This window comes from Manis javanica, chromosome 3 (assembly GCF_040802235.1).
Source record: "Manis javanica isolate MJ-LG chromosome 3, MJ_LKY, whole genome shotgun sequence".
In the NCBI taxonomy this organism is placed as follows: Eukaryota; Metazoa; Chordata; class Mammalia; order Pholidota; family Manidae; genus Manis; species Manis javanica.
In genome coordinates, this window is record NC_133158.1 from 1,663,023 (window position 1) to 1,681,397 (window position 18,375).

At 63.6% G+C, this 18,375-nt stretch overlaps 1 protein-coding gene across 5 annotated transcripts; it reads right to left on the bottom strand.

The window, feature by feature from the left end:
* Positions 1-2,916: 2,916 nt before the first annotated feature.
* MST1R (macrophage stimulating 1 receptor) lies at positions 2,917-18,258 on the bottom strand. Of its 5 annotated transcripts, none has more exons than XR_012128868.1 (21): positions 13,420-18,258; positions 10,597-10,785; positions 10,394-10,522; positions 10,053-10,223; positions 9,588-9,748; positions 9,089-9,254; positions 8,843-8,979; positions 8,285-8,449; positions 8,100-8,193; positions 7,749-7,958; positions 7,509-7,655; positions 7,268-7,430; positions 7,019-7,108; positions 6,740-6,943; positions 6,309-6,389; positions 5,995-6,176; positions 5,785-5,894; positions 5,400-5,565; positions 4,948-5,084; positions 3,570-3,791; positions 3,281-3,419 (listed from the first exon to the last, which is right to left on the bottom strand). XR_012128868.1 is itself a non-coding variant. In XM_073230601.1 (20 exons), exons 1-20 carry the CDS (start codon positions 14,905-14,907, stop codon positions 3,164-3,166), a joined length of 4,446 nt encoding a protein of 1,481 aa, XP_073086702.1. In that variant the 5' UTR covers positions 14,908-18,258; the 3' UTR covers positions 2,917-3,163. The 5 variants fall into 5 exon arrangements, 3 of the variants coding, with proteins under 3 accessions (XP_073086702.1, XP_036850193.2, XP_073086700.1); XR_012128869.1 differs by having other exon boundaries at positions 3,288-3,419; positions 3,578-3,791; XM_073230601.1 differs by lacking the exon at positions 3,570-3,791 and having other exon boundaries at positions 2,917-3,419.
* Positions 18,259-18,375: the final 117 nt, after the last annotated feature.

Genomic DNA, 18,375 nt, shown 5'->3' on the forward strand with positions numbered 1-18,375 from the left:
CTTTGGGGGGCTCCACAGCAGGGCCGCCCTCCTCCGAGCGGGGCTGTGAAGTCCTGCCTCATACGGGCTGATGGGAAAGGGCTGCAGGGGGAGCCACTGTTTCAGAGGGTATCCACGGGTGTCGGCAGCAAGTAGCCGGCACCAGCTGCCACACCTCTGGACTGAGCAGGGCTGGGCAAGCTCTGCCACCTGCTGGGTGCCTGCTGCCTAGCTTTGGGCCAAGGCCTCCCACCAGGGGAGGCCTGCGTATGGAGGCTGCACTCCAGGCCGCCATCCTCAGGCGGGCAGCACCAGGCCGGCCAGGGACCTCCACAGCCACACGCGGGACTGGCAGCACCAGGCTTTCCTGGCACCTTTGCTCACTGGGTTAAAACCCCCGACTAGAACAAACCCTGAAGGGTGGACAGGGAGACTGAGGCCCAGTTGGCCCCACTGTGCCAGATGGGAGTGAGCCTCCCACCCCCCAGGAGTACCCTTGTCCCGCAGCCCACCCCACCCAGCACTGGCAGCCCTGCTCTCTCCTGCAGGGGAAGGGAGGTAATTCAGGGCCTCACGGGCTGCAGTGAGGGAGTGACTGGTGAGGACACTGTCCCAGGAAGGCCCCAGAGTTTCGAATATCTGCAGCCCTCAGTGGTGATCCCCCAGAGGGCCTTTGGGTCCCTCGGAAAAGTCCCTACAAGGCTGGAACTGAGGCATTGGGACCTCAGCCCAGGCTCACGGTCCCTTTCAAAGCAGGTCATTCTACCCCGTGCATGCCCTGCAGGTGCCAGACAACAGTGCCACCGATGGGCAGTCAGGAGGGTGTGAGTCATCTGCTGCTCCCCTGCGGGCCTCCCTCCAGCCTTTACTGGCACCTGTTGGCCCCCAGCCCACTGGGCTGCGGTGAAGAGAGGTGAGGCGGAGGCACTGGTGCCTGCCCTCCGCAGCTCCTGGTGGGAGAGCTGGATCTCCGAAGCCTTAGGAGAGACCTCTGCTCACCTCTCCCACCCCACTGGCAGGCCCAGGCCCACCATGAACACCAGCAACCTTCCGCTCAGCTGGTCCCGTACCATCCCCGAGACACTGGCAAGGCCCGGCCGGGGAAAAGGCAGCCCAGCCTCCAGCAGCCCAGGAAGCCACTCAATGCCTCCTGGTTCCCCCACCCGTCTGACGGCCTAGGACCGGCCCCTGCTCCCTGGTGGCCCCATCAAGAATTTGAACCCCTGAAGCTGTTCCAGGTCCTGACACTCCGGGTGGACTTGTGACTCTCAGCGGGCTCTGGGAACAGTGATCAGACCTCGGGGGCTGCAACACGGGCACCAAGGCGTAGCTGTGCCACGATCCAGGAGCCCAGGCACCTGCTTAACTGGGCCCCTCTCTCCAGAACCCAGAGACAGGGCCAAAGCCCCACAGCCTGGCCCCCAGGAAAGCAGACACCCCATGAGCTCTGCTCCACCTCCTGTCTCTGGGACCCCTCTCCTCACTAAGCCCCCCTCATCCAGAGACCTCCCATCTCTTGAGCCAGGTGAGCCAGTGGTCCAGGACTGCAGAGGTTCAAGGGGAAGGAACTTTAGGCCAGCTCCAGAGAGGCCCCTGGGACTTCTCCTCTCTCCCTGCCAGGGCTTGGGACTCTGGGTGGCCCTCAGGTCCAGGATGAGGTTGGGACACGGGGACGGCAAGTTGGAGGGATGGACAGAGTCTTTTCCAGCTGATTTGCGGACCACAGCTGTGGGGGTTCCGGGTCATTCCATGCACCTCTCTCCTAGCCGCAAGGGTGGCAGAACTGATTCCCCACACACAGACAAGAGGTCTCCTGTTGAGCGTGTAAGACGACAACCTGCCAAGCCTGCCCCGAGCAGGCGCTAGATGTGTGGCAGCAGGCAGTCCGTCTCTACCTCTCCAGCTCCCAGGCCCCTGACCTCCGGACTCCTGCACTTGAGCAGAAGAGGCCCCTTTTAAGCCTTACCCGTCTGTCCTCAGGCTCCCCGTGGCTGGGCTCCCTCACGCCTGGGGGGGCAGGAGGGGCAGCAGAATGGGCAGAGAACAGCCAGGCAGCTCCAGTCCCGAGGAAGCCCCCACTCGGCTTACCAGGGAGCTCTTGCCCAAACAAGGCAGAGGGCTGTCACAGGAGGGAGCCTGCTCCCCAAAGGTTAGGCTGGCACCTCCCAACTTGTGGGAGAGGGGCCCTGGGGGTCCTGAGCAAGAGAGAGGAGCCACCACATGCGTGTCCTGGGCCCAGTCACCCCAGCTCCCCCACTGCGCACACCAGCAGGGCCCAGCTGCCCAGCATCGAGGGTGTGGTGTGGGGCAGTGCCAAAAGGAGGCTGTTCTCCCTGTCCCTGTCCGGGGAGCCCGTCCCTATCTAGTGGCTATTGTACAGTGACCTAGACAAGTATAAATAGCCTGGGCAGTCGGCACCTTGGAGCTGGCGCCCCGAAAGTGCAGTTGCTGGCTTGTCTCCACCCAGACTGCGAGGGCACTTCTGCTAGAGATCAGGAGAGGGGACGAATTTCCCTGACTGGAGAGTGTGGACGGGTGGGTGAGGCCAGCTGTGGGGCTGCAGGTGGCGGGGGGCACCCTGAGAGGGGTTAGGGCCCGGGCTCTGGGAGAGCTGCCTGGCTGCTGTGTGCCTGGGACACAATCAGCCCCCTGGCTTCCCGGGGCCTGGAACCTCGATCTGGGCTTGCCCTTCCTGGTCTCTGGAGCCTCTCCACCACCCCAACACCTCTCCAGCCTCAGGGTCTTTGCATGTGCTGCTGATTCTGCTGAAAACTCTCTCCTCCAACCCGCTCTGGCAGCTCCCACCAGACAGGGTCTCCTCAGATATGTCTCCTCCTGTGAAGGCTCCCCTTACCCTTCTGAGCATCTCTCTGCCAAAGTGGTCCTCCACTCCCTTAAAGCAGCTTTTTCCCCTCACACATTTACCACGATTTGTGCTTGAATATTCACCTGTTCATTTACTGGTTCACAGTGGGACCCCTGTGTCCAGTGGGCAGAGCACCGAGAGGTGCTCCCCAAATACTCTTTACATCGAGAACTGTCCTTGGAGATCCCCTCTGTGCAGGGCACTGCTCCCCTCCCACGGGTCCTGGAGGATAAGGGGCAGGGATGGGGGCAGAGGCCAGTTCAGGGCAACTCCCTGGCCTGCATGTAGTCGGGCCACCAGCACCTGCCAGGGCTGAAGTCACGTGGGCCACGGTGGCTCTGAGAGGGGCCTGGGCCGCCCCGGGCTCCTGCGCTCGGGTGTGAGCAGGGACGGCTGCAGGGGCATGTTCACCTCGTCTAAGGCACCAGGGCCCAGGTTCACGTAGGCCCCGGGCAGCTGCACGTAGTGGTCCCCGCACAGTGCAGTGGCCACATGCTCCACTTCCCCAGCCAGCACTCTGAACGTGGGTCGCACCGCAGGGTCCTCAGCCCAGCAGCGCTGCATCACTGCGTACCTGCAAGGAAGGCGACATCAGGGGTGGGGCGCACTCCCACCCACAGGCTCTGGGCTGCCCACCCACTGTTGACCCCCTGGCAGGCCCTATGGGGTAAGGACAGGGACAGGGACAGGGCCTAGCTCTGCCCAGCCAGGGCCTTCTTCTTGCCATCATGCCTGCTGCTCCAGTACCGCCTCCTGCCCAGGTAACGGTCCAGTTGTCTCCAAGGTTAAGGCCTCAGGCTCCTGTGCCCTGTGACCTTGGGCAAGTCCCTCAGCCTCTCTGCCTCCGGCTCCTCCTCCGACACGTGGGAGGATGCGTGTGAAGTGCTTAGCTTAGGGACCAGCTCAGGCGTCATGGTTATCATCACGCATCTTCCAGGAGGGAAGCCTGGGGCCAGTGAAATGGGGACTGAAGTCCAGAAATGCAGATGTGTGGGGCACATGCATGCCCCTTTTTCTTGGGAATGTCACCCTTGCCTTAAATGACTCTCTAAATCCTGCACACCATAAACTCATATATTCTCAGAGTCATGGAGGACGCTACTGTTTTCGTCCACCTTGCAGATGAGGAGGCGGAGGCCCAGAGAGGAGGAGGACCTGCCCCAGGGGAGTGGATGCAGTGGTGTGTCTCCCAGACCCTCAGCATCCCCCCAGGAGTCACCCTAGCAGACAAGAACTGCCTCTGACAGCTCACTCTCTCCCCAGGGACAGTCGTGGTCCGTGACTGCATAAGGTCTGGTGCAAAGATCTGGCCCCTCTGTCCCAATTTCAGAGAACTGTGAAGGGCCACCGGGGGCGGGGGGCTGTGACATGGCAGCCCACCTTCTCTACAGTCCTGCATCCCCAGCCCCAATCTGCCAGTAGCCCCTGCACAAAAACCTCCATCTTGGTGCTGGTCTCTGGGAGGCTGACTGGAGGCAGACAGCCAGTGAGGTTCACCTCCCTCCTTGCCAACCAGATGCATTAGTGAAGTGAAACAGCAAGACCAAACCCAAGGTCAGCAGGGCTGTGAGGGGGCAGAGGCAAGAATCCGCCACTGTCACCTGTGAGCTGGTTCCCCCGTCCTAACCCCAGACGCCCGGGCACAGCCGGGATGCAGTGCTCCAGCTGGCACTGCCCACAGGATGTCTGAACGTATAGCCAGTGGAAGAGACCTGGTCTGGAGACGGGGGACCAGCGAGGGGGGCTGATGGGTGCTTTCTTTGAGGTTAAGGGAGTGGAAAGATGGGAAACAGGCCCCCCCTTAGTGGGTGGGGGGAGGAGAGCTGGGAAATTGAATCACTGGCCTCCACCTGACTCTGCCTGGGGATGCCGTCGCCATGGCGACTGGCCATCTCTCTCTCTCTCTCTCTCTCTCTCTCTCTCTCTCTCTCCCACCTCCACCCCGCCCAGCACCCAGCCCCACGTGGGGGCAGAACTAGTCCACGGATGGGGAAATTGCGGCCAAGAGAGGGTCCCTTTGCAGGCCAGAGAGCCAGGGAACAGTCTCCTGGGTTCCCCGTCACTGAGGCCCAGCCAGTGGGCAGCCACCCACCAGAACTCACAGAGCATCGGGGCAGTACTCAGGCTGGGGCAGGCGGCGACCCTGGGCCAGGAAGTGAGCGAGGTCAAAAGGGTCGATGTGGGGGTATGGTGGGGCACCCCGTGTCAGCAGCTCCCAGAGCAGCACACCAAATGACCACTGTGGGAGGCAGAAGGTGAGAGGACTCAGCTCTTGCCCCAGGTTTTGGGGCAGGGGAGCCCCAAGTCCTCTAGCTCGCAAATAGAGCCCACCCCTCAGTCCCACATGAGACCTGCCACCGGCCTCCCTTGGGACTGTGGCTGGTGTGGGGCCGTGGCAGATGTCACATTGCATCTCATACCTGCCCAGAGCCTGCAGGGGCTGTGGGGGAGCCTGGTTTGGGGATTGCTGGGCTCGGACCCTCAGCTGGGGCTGAATGGGCAAGGCTGAGCATTCTCCAGGACACGAGGCCCTGCAGGCAGGTGGGGGCCTCACCACGTCAGACTTGGTGGTAAACCTGTAGGTCTGCAGGCTCTCCAGCGCCATCCATTTGACAGGCAGGCGAGCGTGGCGGTGCTGGCGGACGCTGTAGTACTCTTTGTCCAGGATGTCGCGGGCCAGGCCGAAGTCAGCCACCTTGACCGTGAATGACCCATCCAGCCTGGCCATGGGGGATCACACTCAGCACCGGCCTCACCAGGCCCTGAACACACCTGTTCCAGGCCTTCTCAGGGTCCAGAGCCACGGCATTCAGCCTAAGCCTGCACGGGGCAGACAGGGAAAGCGAGGCCCAGAGGGGGAAGCTCAGGGCCCCTCCCTGGGGTGCCTTTAGGCACACCCTGCTGCTGTGTCCCCCTCTCTAGTTGCTCAGGTTCCTCACATGCAGTTCCGAGCAGCCAGGTCCCTGTGGACAAACTTCTGTTCAGCTAGGTACTCCATGCCGCGGGCCACCTGCAGGCCGAAGCTGACGAGGTCCTTCACCGTGGGGTTCTGTGAGCACAGGTAGGTGGGTAGGTGGGTAGGCGGGGGCCCCGCAGCTCTGGCCGCAGCTGCTGCCCCAGGCCCCGGCCCAGGGCCCCCGAGCACCGACCCGCTGGGGCGAGCGGATGAAATGCAGCAGGTCTCCGTGGCGCATATAGGGCAGCAGCACAAGGGGCAGCCCTTCAGGGGGCAGCACAATACCGACGAGGGCCAGCACGTTTGGGTGGTGCAGACTGCGCATGAGCAGCCCCTCACGCAGGAAGGCCTCCACCTCCTGCAGTTCCGTGATGCCTGCAGAGAGCGCGGGTCAGGCCCAGGGCAGGGCGCCCCTCTCCCAGGGTCTGCCAGGGAGGTGGAGGAGCAAAGTCTTCCATTCAGGGCCGCTCAGCACTGCCCCGGGGGGAGCACCTCCGCCCCACTCACGACTCAGTGACTTGATGGCACAGTGGATTCGGTTCTGAGCCTCGTCTGTGTATTCTCCGTGGTAGACAACCCCAAAGTGGCCTGGGAAGGGGGAGAGGGAGAGAGGGCCCCAGTGCCCGGGTCTGGCACCATACCCTCTCACTGGCCACCAGATTTGAGAGCACCAACAGGCCAGGCTGACACAGATAGCAAGCAGCTCCCTGCATGGCCATAGAGCCTGCAGCCCTTGTGCCACTTAACCTGCAGCAGGGCCCACAGAGCTAATTCTTAGGTCACAGATGAGCAGACGGAGGAAGCAGGTGTCACACGATATGCCCAGGTCATAGGCTGGGGAGAAGGCCAGAGCAGGGTGCTGCCCAACGGTCCCCTGAGCCTTGTTCCATCTGTTCCAATTCCACCTGTGCCCCAGCCCCGCCCGCCTCCCCTCACACCTTTGCCAATGACTTGGTCACTGTGGGTCACCACTCGTTCATGGGAAATCAGCACGTCCTTGACCTCAGCCAGGAGCGCAGGGTCCAGGTCCCCAAGCTGGGTGGACTCGGTCTGCAGCAGTGGGACGCAGGCCCCATCCCCACTGTCTGAGCAGCATGCTTTGTGGCCCCGAGGGGTGGAATCCGGCCTGTCAGTGCCAGGCGCTGCGGTGGAGAAGGAGTTAGGGGCTTGTGCAGCAGAGGGTACGGCCCCAGCTTCCGGCACCTCCACCAGCTCACCTCTGTAGTCAGAGCCTGAGCCCAGGACAGGCAGGGGCACAGCTCCCGTCTGCTCCAACGATGCCAGGTGCTCGGGGTTCAGGGGAAGGGCTGTGGAAAGACACCTGCTGGTGGTCCGCCTCGCCAAGCTCCTAGAGGCCAGACTGTACCCAGGCAGATGCCCATAGCCTGGGCAGAGAGAGGCTATGGGAACCCAAGATGCCACCGTCGGGGGGTAGGGGCTGAGTCAGGAGGGGGTGGCGAGCTCACCCAGCTGCTTCCTCCGCTGGGAGTTGAGGATCAGCACGGTGGCCAGTATAGCCACAAGCAAGAGCAGGGACAGCAGGATGCCCAGGAGTGTCTTCTGCGGGACCCCCTCGGAGCCCAGCCGTGCCACCCTGCCCAGCAAGTGACATCCACCATCCACGCAGACCTGTGGGCAGGTGGCGGCTCAGGCCCAGCCTGCAGGCCGTGCCCCACGTCTCCCGGGGAGGCCAACTGAGCTGCCTACCTGCAGCAGAGCGCCGTCCATGCCAAGCTGCAGGGAGGCAGACAGGGGGCAGACGACCACATCCCCCCGGAGCTCGTGCTGGCAGCTCGTACCGCCCACGGTCACGTTCACATCCACGCAGTCAGCCACAGCGCCCAGCCCGATGTACTGCAGAGACGTGAGGACTGGCCGTGCCCTCTCCCCTTCCAGCAGGCCTCAGCCTGAACCCTTCAGCATCCCCGCCCCCTATCCCTTACTCACCTCGAACTTAATGGCATTCTCTTCAGGCTTCAGGGGGGCCAGGTCAGTGCTGGGTGGGTGGGGTGGGGGCAGGAAGCGAAAGCCCGGCAGTGTGAAGCCAGCTGCTCCGTCCCCCCAGGCACTCAGGTTCCCTGGCACCCACCCCTGGGAGCCTCGGACCACGTATTCAGGCAGGCGGCACCGAAGCTGCTCTGGGAGCTGCTCCATACACTGCGGGGCCCGCAAAAGGGCAGTTAGCCAGGCAGCCCACACACGGCCACCCCAGGCCCCTCGGCCCAGCCTGGGAGGGCTGCGACTCAGGGCACTGGGCCAGCCCTCTTTCCTTCTGGCAGGGCCCACATGCCCGCTCACCCTGCTTTCCACTGCCCGGAGCCCGTCATGGAAGGACAGATTGAGGTACCACACTGACGTCAGATGCAGGCCACGGATGGTGACATGGGAGCCTCTGTGGAGGAAGGCAGGGGTGGGCTCAGGGTGCTCTGAGGCCGGCGCCCTTGCTCCTAGGAGACCAGGATGAGCAAGGCAGTGGCACTCACGTGTAGCCACAGTTGGGGCTGATGCCCAGCACAACCGGGTCCTCTCGGTAGTGGAAGGTCCAGGAGCCAGGCACCATGGCGCCCCCTACCTGCAGGTGAATGGGAACACTGGCCGGAGCTGCCCCGGGGGGTGTGGTACAGAAAAGCTGTCCGTCGCTGACCCTGCTGAAAGTGGGTGAGGGATTGGGCTCGGGGTCCCCCCCATGTGACGGCCAGGCCTACCTCCTCCAGGGGTCTCACAAGCCCTCCCAGTTCCTGTTGGTCATCTCCCCAACCTGCCCATGCCCCGTGGGACTTCTGAAGCTAGAGAGGGCCTGGTGAGGCCTCCGAGAAGGCGAGAGAGCGCAGGTTCCCCGCAGCCCCGGCTGGAACCGCACACTGTGTGATGGGTGCCCTCGCCATCCCCAGGCTGCCTCTGGGCTGGAGCCAGCAGCAGACCCATTCTCCTGGACCTGATCCCCCCACTGAGCACGTGACTGGCCCTCCTCCCTCAGCCCTGAAAAAATCCAAGCCCCACTGGTGAGGCCCTGCAGCCCCCTGGCACTGCTCGGCACTTACCCCTGCAGCCTGCACTCAGTCCCGTTGACCAGCACAGTCCGGTTGTTGCCTACAGCCAGGCCCTGGCCTTCCAGGGTGAGGCGAGTGCCCCCTGCCCGTGGGCCAAAGAGGGGCTGTACTGCTGTCAGCCTGGGCTCCTGGGAAGGGGTGGCAGTGACTCAGCCTGGAGTAGGAAGCCTTCCCGTCAAGCCATCCCCACCCATATTGTCCTTCTGGCCAGGGGCACAGACAAGGCCAGGGCCTCACCATGAAAGAGAAGCCTTGCTGTATGGAGATGCCATCTACCCGGAAGTGCTTGCCTGGGGGCATGTTGGTCACGATGAGACTGATGTTGGCAGGCCCAGCTGTCTGGGCATCCTGGGGCTCCAGCTCACATTCAAGCTCCTCTACATAGTCCTTCCGGGGCATGGAGCTGGGGACCCAGGGGAGCCCAAGATCAACCAGGGGCCACCCAGGCCTGCCTGCATGCCAGCCACAGCTCACAGATCTCTGGGCCTGTGGCAGGCATCTCTCTGGCATGCCTTCCTCCAGGACAGGCAGCATCTGGGGGACAGGCACTAAACTTGCCTGGTCCAGGCCTCAACAGAGGGGTAGGGCATATGTCAGCTCAAGGAGGGACAGAGATGTCTCCCTGGACACAGGGCAACCAGAGACCCTGTAGCCTGCAGCTGCCCTCACCCCTGCTGAGTGGAAGGGGACACTTGGCTGCCCCCGCCAGGAACAGAGGGCAGGGACCGGGTTGTACCTGATGTTGGAGCTGTCCTTGCGCAGCAGCTGGCAGGGACTTTGGCCCACAGTGACCCGGTGAGTGCCCTCGGGGACCAGACCATTGGGGTGCAGGTAGAAGTTAGAGCCGCACAGGGTCAGCCTCGTGCTGCCCCTTAGAGGTCCGCTGGTGGGGTGGAACTGAGAGGAGCAGGTAGCTGAGTCCCTCCATGGGCCAGGGTCTTGCCCTGCCCGCTTTCCCCGCAGCATCCTGCCCCACGCCTTGCCGGCCCCTCTCCCCAGGCATTCTAGGCCTCTGTCCGGCCCTCGCTTGAACACAGTTCTGCCTCCAGGTCTTCGCATGTGTCATCCCCTCTATCGAGAATGCCCTCTTTGTGCATCCTGAGGACATCCCAGGCCTGAGCAAGATCATGGTCAAGGCCTGCTGACACCACCCAGCCTGCTTATCCCACCCTCACCGGTGCCCTGCCAAGGCAAGCCGTACCTTGGTAAATTCAGGGGGGCAGTGGTCCTGCTGCCAGGAGCCAGGACACTCCTTCTGCCGGCCACACATGTCCCCACACCAGCCACAGCCCATGAAACGCTGTGCCCGTAGACAACGCTCACAGGTGAGGAAGTGGCGGCAGCCAGGGCCCTGGATAGGTACCTGGAAGACCTTGGAGGGGCAGACAGGTGGCTCAGGGTAGATGGAGGGGGGACTAAGCCCCCAGGATCCCCTGGTCCTAATGTAGATTACAGTGGTGGGACCTGTGTGTCAGTGCCTCCACGGACTGCATGGGGAGGCTATGCTCCCACAGCCCTGGCCCCAGGCCCAGGCCACCTTACCTGTTCCCCAGAGGCAAAGAGCAGATGGTCCCCAAGGCGACGGACATCCCGTTGCACAGGCTGCCCATTGCTGCCCAGTGAGAAGTTGGACACATACAGCAAGTAGTTGAGAGATCTGGCCACCTCCACCTGGGACAGGTCAGCTGTGAGCAAAATGGAGCTGGGGCCAGGGGGACAAGAGGTGGTGGAGGCGAGGGACCTACCTGCAGGATGCGGCCATCGGCCGTGCCCATGTGGGCCACCGTGACATTGCCAAGGCGTGTCACGTGCAGTGCAGTGACCTGCACTGCCTCTAGCCGCCCATTGAATAGGTCCACACGTGAGAGGCTGCTGCTGACCAGCAGAGGGAAGTGGCGGCAGCTTGCGTTGGGGCTGGGGCCCTCCAGGCCAGGCTGCAGAGGGCCAAGGCAGGATCAGCGTTCACCCCACACACTGGCCCCTTGAGGCCTGTCAATGACCACAACGGCCCAAACTCCTGCCTCTCACCTGGCCTAGCTGGACAAGGCCCCAGGCCTGCCAGTCAGTGGGGCTCTCAGGCTGTAGCAAGGCCCAGGCTGGAAGGCCCAGGTGGGCTCCTCCTATACCTCGCCGGACCCTGCCACATCCATTCTGGTAGGGTTAGGGTTTTGCAGACCAACCCCATTCTGTCCTCACAACCGCCCTCCCCACACCCATTGTACATAAAGAAACAGGCTCAGAGAGGCTTGGTAACCTGTCGGAGGCCTTACAGCCTCTCAGGAGAGGAGCCAGGTCGGGAGTCTGAGCTCTTGAACAGAGTCCTCCCCCACCCCCTGCTGGTTCTGCCTCCACTTCAGCAGAAGGGCTCCCTTCTTTGGGCTGAACCCCAAGGCTAAGCACTCAGTACCCCACTGGCAACATACTCCTTCTCCCGGAGGCTCCACAGGGTCTCCCCTCACCTCCAGGTTGCTCTCTGCACCTCCTTCAATTACAAAAGGGATAAACCAAGGCCGGAGGCGCAGGTGCTAGGCTAGGCCCCAGGGCCCCAGAGTCTCTAACTCTACCCTGTTCTTAACAGGAGGGTGCTTGGAGGAGGGTACTCAGTGGCCCAAGGCAGGGCTGTGCAAACTTCTGGGCAATCAGGAAGCCAGGGTATGAATGCAAGGTGCAAAGGAGCTGAGTGCAAAGGGCAGGCAGGCCTCAGTTGCCCTGGTGCTTGGGACCCTCTGTTGCTAGCCCTGAAGCACGCCTCAAGGCTGGAGCCTCTGGGGCCCCTGTCAGACCAAGTCTGTTCTGTCCTCAGACTTCAGCACTCCTCAGGAGGCATGGGGATGAGAGCAGGCACAGGGCTGGGCCCAGAAACTCCACACCCTCCGGGGCTCTGGCTTGGGTGGGTGGGAACTGGGACTCTGTCCTCACTTGCGGAGGGAAAGGGGCTGGGCTCCAGCCAGAAACCAGCCAGGTGTTTCAGCGTGACTCAGTGATAGGTGGGGCTGAGGGATGGAAAAGAGGCCCTACCAGAGTCAGAGCCACTCCTTGCCTGCTTGCCCCTGGGCTCCAGGGCCTGTCTAGAGGCCTGGCTCCTGAGAACACGTGTGTCCAATTCCCCCCAAAGGGGGTCACTGCCCAAGACTCAAACCCTACCTGATCCCATGGTGGGCATGTCCCTGCTCCAAGCCCCTCAGGCTTCCTAAGGCCAGCCACAAGTGAGCACCCTGTGGGCGTCCCCTCGGAGGCTGTGGGCAAACACTGAGCAGGCTGGTCCACATCCTCCCAGGAGCCCGGCCAGCCTGCGGGCAGGTCTGGAGATTAGTCCCCCTAGTGCCTGGCACTGACCATTAGCTAAGCCGGTGAGAGGTTCTGGCTCTGCAGAGTAAAGGAGAGGCAGACAGGCAGGGCTGCCCGGGCCGAGCACGGGGTGCCTGGGGAATGGGCTGCCCAGGGAAGGGGGATCCCACACCCCTCCCCGTGTGTGTGCAGGTTCTCCTCCCACCTCTGGGCCATCAGTAGGGTTAGAGAGGGGTCAGTGGAGGATGTCGCAGCAGGGCCACGGGCAGCCAATGACCGAGAGCAGTGACCGTGGGCCAGCTTGCTGGGAGCACCCGTCCAAAGTTGTCGACCTCATTTCCTTGTTCAGTCTCTTGTAATCTAGGGTGGGACTGGCTTCAAGGGATCTGGTTGGGGTTTCATCCTTATTTTGGGGAATGTCCTGCTGTCTCTGCTCCAGCTCCCTGGCCCCACAGCTGGACAGAATCTGGGTGGCACAGGCTGAGAGACCTGCCTTGGGCGAGGAGGGGGACCAGGGCAAGGCCCCACCTGCAGCGGAAGGAGGTCTGGGACTCCATGGTGGGCCAGCTCCAGCCCCTCCTAAGCCTTTACTCATCCCCACATGTTTATAGTTGTTCGCACAAGACTGGGCTGAGCCTCCTGGGATCCGCTGGAGCCAAGCGGCCCTCCCACATGCCGCAGGTCCCCCCAGTCACCCCGTGGAGATCAGGGATGCGTGTGTCAGTGAAGCCCAAGCCATGCGGCTCCCTGACAAGGCCCCACACTGCCACGGCCCAGGAGGCACGCTGGCTGGGAGTGGGTGACGGCACCTTCTCTGACAACAGCTGCCCCACCCTCTTTGGAAAACAGAACTGGTCAAAGGCTCCCATAGGGAAAGTGAAACCGTTGGTGAGCAGTGGGGTCTGGGCGAACCCCCGGACACTTGCCTGTGTGGGGGGCAGGTAGGAGGGAATGCCCATCTCTCCACTACAGTGTGGCAGTATGTCTGGAGAGGGACACTTCTGATGCAACCCAGTTCTCACATAACTAGGGAAACTTCCTAAGCCTTCAGAGGCTATGATGGGAAAGAGGTGAAAGAGCAAAATGGGCCGCCCGGTGGGAGCTGGGCCTCCAAGTACAGCCTTGGCAGGGCCGGTTCCCTCGCATAAGGGCAGCCAGCACCAAGGGGAACTGGGTGGAAGGGAAAACCTTCCCTCCCACGCCCACCTCTGCCGCGGGACCCTCTCAGCCTGGCAGGGAAGCAGCCTGGATTCTGCCACATTTCACTGCTTTCTGCTCACCGGGTTGGGACAAAAACTGTGCTCCTGGAAGAAGTCGAGGCCTCGCCGCAGGCCCGGGGGCACCGGCGGGTCGCAACAGCGCTCCTCTCCCTGCTCGATGACAGTGTCCAGCAGCTTGACGGGGAAGGCGCAGACGACAGAGTGGGGGCCCACAGCCGTGCTGCTCTCTCTGCTGGCTTCGAAGGCCCCGAACAGCACGTCCTGGCCCTCGGCGATGCTCAGCTCCGCGGCCAGCCCCGCGCCCACCGGGGCCGCGTGGGCCGCGCGCAGCACGGGGTAGGGCTGCCCGCCCTCGTGGGCCCCGCGCCGCCGGCGTTTGGGCTCAAAGCGGCAGTCGAGGACCAGCTCGCGGTAGTCGGCCAGCCCCGCGTCGGTGGCGCTGAGCCGGGCCAGGCGCGTGTGCGGGGCGCCGGGGGCGTCCACGCGGGCCGGCTGCACCGCCAGGAGGTACACGAAGGCTCCGGCCTGGAAGCTGTACACGTACTCGATGCGGTAGGACGCCAGGAGCGCGGGCCGCACCGACAGCGAGGCGAAGCCGGCCGCGAAGCCCGAGACGTCGGCCTTGAGGCGCCGGACCGACACCGAACGGGGGCTGAAGGTCGCAGCCACCACCGCGTCCAGCGAGGAGGCCGAGTACAGGTAGGAGGCGTGTCCCTGCTCGACCACCGTCACCAGGGTGCCCAGAGGGCTGGCCACGCAGTCGGGGCAGTAGTCGGGCCGGTTGCCGTGCGCCGAGAAGAGGCAGGCTGGCGGCGCCAGGTGCACTGCGGGTCCGCGGGGCTCCAGCTCGTGCAGGAAGCAGCGGCCGTGCAGGCTGGAGCCACAGCTGATGAGCGCGGGTAGCGCCGGCTCCAGCGCCAGCACCACCGCGTCCGTGTCCCCCGCAGGGCCGTGGGGGCCCGGGCCGCAGGCCGCACAGGTCTGGCAGCGAGGGTCCCCGGCAGGGCCGGTGGTCAGGCTCTCGACGGGCTGCAGGCTGGCGCCGAGCACGTGCAGACGGTTGCGCGTGCCCACGAACACGGCGCTCCCGTCGCCGCCGCCCTCGTAGGTGGCCACGGCCTGCACCGGGCCGCCGGCGGAGAAGCTGGGCAGCGTGTACTGCACGTCAAAGTCGCGGGAGGCGGCGTAGGGGATGCGCGGGCACTGCCAGGACTCGGTCGCAGCGGCCACCGCGAGCAGCACGAGCAGCGGCGGCGCCGACGGCTCCATTGGGGCCCGCGCCCGGAGCCGGTCCCCGGGGCCCACAGGCCGCCTCCCGCCCGCCCCGCCCTCGGGCCAAGCACCGGGCGCGCTGCACACCCGGCGGGGAGCCAACAGGCCGTCCTCCCTGCCGCCCAGCCGCGGCCCGGACTGGCGCGGGGAGCAAGAGGGCGGCCCCGCCCCGCCGCCCCGCCTCCGGAAGCCCGCCCGGCCCCTTCTCTGGGGCACCGTCCCCGGGAGGCCTGCGCGCGGGCGCGGGGGTTGCGGAGCAGGTCTGAGCTGCCCCATCCCGCCCCCACCACAGCCTGGGCCACGACGAGGGGGCGGGCCGCCTGGGTGATTCTGCCTTTGGGGCCTGTATTCAGCAACACCCTCAGATGCAGGCCCGGGCAGGGCCAGGGGGACCCACCGTGAGAAAACAGAGTCCAGGAGCGTGCGGACGAGGAGGGGAGATGTTTGGGGACCCCAGGACTGGCGCCCCTGCTGTGGGCAGGGGTCTGCCCTGGGCCGTCAGGGACAGGATGGTGTCTGGGGCGGAAGGAGTTATAAGATGGGGCCGGCCCTTCTGGCTGCACAATAGTCGGAGGAGAGGCAGCTGATGGGGAGGCCGGGCCTGGCTCTGGCCCCACCACCTGCCTCAGAAGGTAGAGGCTGCAGAACGGGGGTAATACCCACGCAGTGCTGTCCTTCCGTTCTGCCTCTGCCCCTGCCCCCAGGGCCCCAGATGGGGGAAAACGGGCCTTGGCTCTCCGGGCACCACTAAACTGCTGTCAGCCATGCTGGGCCTCAGACTCCCTGACCCTGAATGGGGATGTAGTTGTAACTAGGTGGCTGCCTGGCCTTCTCTCTCCAGGCTGTGACATGTGGAGGGCGGGAATAGGGGACGCAACCTATCTGCTCTTGCCCTCTCTCATCTGGACTTCAGTGGCCGCTCCTGGGTAACTAGTGCCCCCTAACACTGAGGGGTGCCCTAGGGGGCATCCTCAGCCTGATAGCCCCTTTAGCTAGGTGGGCGTGGACCCTGAGGGAGGGGAAGCTTCACAGGATAGCTCTGGGCTGAGGATGGAGGGACTGTACCATGGGGCTCGTGGCTCTGGGGGACAAGGAGGTGCGGGACAGAGTCCTCAGCCCAACAGGACTCAGCCCGACCCTGGGAGCTGTACCTCCCCTATTGCCCCGCCTAGCCTGTGCTCTTTGTTCCTCCTTCCTGGGGCACCGCTTTCCCCTCCTCCTCCTCTCACAGCTTACACGGCGCCTCCCCCAGGAAGCCTTTCCGCCCCGGGTGGTGCCAGGTCCATTCCATGGGTCCCACAGGCCCTGTGCTACACCCACCCCAGCACGGTGCCCTCTGGATCCCTGACACCACTTCCCCATACCTTGCACTGGACCCCCTCCCCTTGCAGACTGGTGCCCCTCAAGCACCTGGCAACTGGGAGAGGAAACAGCAGGCGGACAGCCACACCCAGCACTGCGTGCACGCCCCGCCAGAGGCTATGTGAGAGGCAGTCCCTTCTCTAACAGGAATTGGCCCGGAAATGAACGAACCCATCCACATTGTGTCACAGACCCTGTGTTCCACAGTCACCCTGTCTGAAGACATGCAGGACAAAACTGAAACAACACTGTCTGCTCGGCACCAAGTCAGGGGTTCTCCCACCTGCCTCTGGACGTCCAGAGAGACTTCTGGGGGCTGGGAGGAGCTCCTAGATCACCGGGCCACCCGTTTAGGGGTCAACAGTTGGTTCTCTGCTGCCACCATGTGGCCACACTGTTGGACCCCCACCCCCCGCTGGCATCCCCTCGTGGGCAGCCTTGGTCCTTGACAGCAGGCATCCACGGGAGTGCCCCTTCCTCCCCTCTGCTGGCTCTGCGGAGTCGGCTAAGGGGGCCTCGCACTGTCCAGCCCAAGTGCTGCCCCCAGGTGAACTCATGAGGCCCAGCCCATATTGGGTTAGGACCTGCCTGACTGCCTGGTGTGTCACCTAATTTGTCCTCTTTGGACTCACTGCCTGCAAACACCACTCCAGAGAACTAGTGGCAGCCTCTTTCTCCACCCCAGAGGCCACCTTAGTGGCAGCTGGGGGCTCTCGCTAACCACAATATGGCCACATCACTTTGCAGTGTTAACACATTCAATGGCTGTTCACCAACAGACCTTAACCGGGAGGTGGAGACCCCTGGCCCTGGAGACTCCTGCGTTTCCTCATAGGCCAGTCCCTCAGGTTCCTTACCTGGACCTTCCCTTTGCATATGCTGGTTCCTTTGCTAGGAATACCTTCCTTATTTGCCTGCCATGCCTTCCTCGATCCCCAAGCAGATAAACCCCCCATCCTAGGTACACATGTGCATCTAATTGCGAACACCCTTCCCACCATTGCTCAGAACTGTGGAGAAGCTGAGAGACCCACAGGGCTCACAGCGGCTGACAGGGCATCTAGGGGCTGACTGCTGACCAGAACACCACAAACAGGCAGGGGCAGTTGCCCTGGCATCAGCCTGGCCCCCAAGGCAGTGGCTTAGTATCCTGGTAAGGAGCAAGGGGAGGAACCGAAGCAGGAAACAGGCAGAAAAGAGACCCAGGGCACGTGCATAGGTGGACAGGACCCAGCCGGCCTGTGCCTGCTCCCAGGGCCTGTCGGGTCTGCGCAGGCAGCCTGCTGCCATTCCCAGCCTGATGAGATCCAGGCAGGGGCCAAGGTGCAGGGCCTATGCTTCCATTTCCTGGGACAGAAAGCAGAACCACTCCAGGGCACCCTTGGCCCACACCACCCACACATACCCGTTTGCCCGCATGAGTTAGTTTAAGTGGCAGAGACTCTTGGCCCAGCTCAGAGACTGCATGAGGGTGATTCACTCCACAGTCTGAAGACTGTGTTCAGCGGACACTCCTCTCCCACAAACACTTCCTAGGTCTTTTGCCCTCCCCACACCCCTGCCTGGCCAATGAGATGGTTATGCTGAGGCAGAACTGGGAGGGCAGTCCCAGGAAGGGCAGAGGCTTTCTGCATTGTGCCTTGGGCTCCACTCAGAGGGGCTGGGCCCTCACTGCCTGGCCTCCTGGGATATCCACAGGACCCCCATAGGCTGGGCCATGCAGGGATCAGGGTGACTCAAGAGGGCCTGGGAGCATCAGCTCTTCTTAGGGTGGGGCTGCCTCTGCCTGAGTGGTCAGCTGGGTCTTCTCTCGGGCTCTCCAGCTCACCCCTGGGGGCCACCCTGGGGAAGGCTCTGGCTGTAGGGAGGGCAGCAGAGGCAGACAGCCCTTCAGGAGAAAGTCCAAGCTGGGACAATCTTCCCGGAGGCCTGCAGCCACAGTGAGGCTGGCCTCTGAAGCTGTCTGTGCTGGATGCTGGACCACTCACAAAGGGTCCCAGTTGCACCAGGGTTCAGCAGCCCCCAATCTCTGCTGCCTTGGGGCCGCCCCTATCTTACTCAGCTCATCCCCTGCTGAACACAGCAGCCCATCAAGCAGAGCCACAGCCAGGGCCCCAGGGTGGGTGGGTGGTCCTTCAGGGTACAGTGCTGGGCGCCCCACCTAGGACTGAGAGGGAGGCCCCAGGGGCTCAGGCTTAGTACGGGGGATGAGGCCAGAACACTTCACATGTGGCAGCTTCAGCCCGGGGTCCAACTTCAAGCATCTGTGGCCTGCTGCTGGGCAGGTGAGGGAGGGGCTCCCTTTGGCATGTGTCCCGGTGCAGCCTGCCCAGGTAGGAGGGTCTGGTGCCTGTCTGCGAGAAGGAGTGGATGAGCAAAGGA

Excerpts from the sequence above, each read along its gene's own strand:
- MST1R (XM_073230599.1), bottom strand. The coding sequence starts at position 14,907 with ATGGGGCAGCTCAGACCTGCTCCGCAACCCCCGCGCCCGCGCGCAGGC. Across the intron at positions 10,224-10,393 it reads TCTTTGCCTCTGGGGAACAG|GTCTTCCAGGTACCTATCCA; the intron begins GTAAGGTGGCCT and ends TGCCCCTCCAAG. Across the intron at positions 7,959-8,099 it reads TCCGGGCAGTGGAAAGCAGG|TGTATGGAGCAGCTCCCAGA; the intron begins GTGAGCGGGCAT and ends CGGGCCCCGCAG.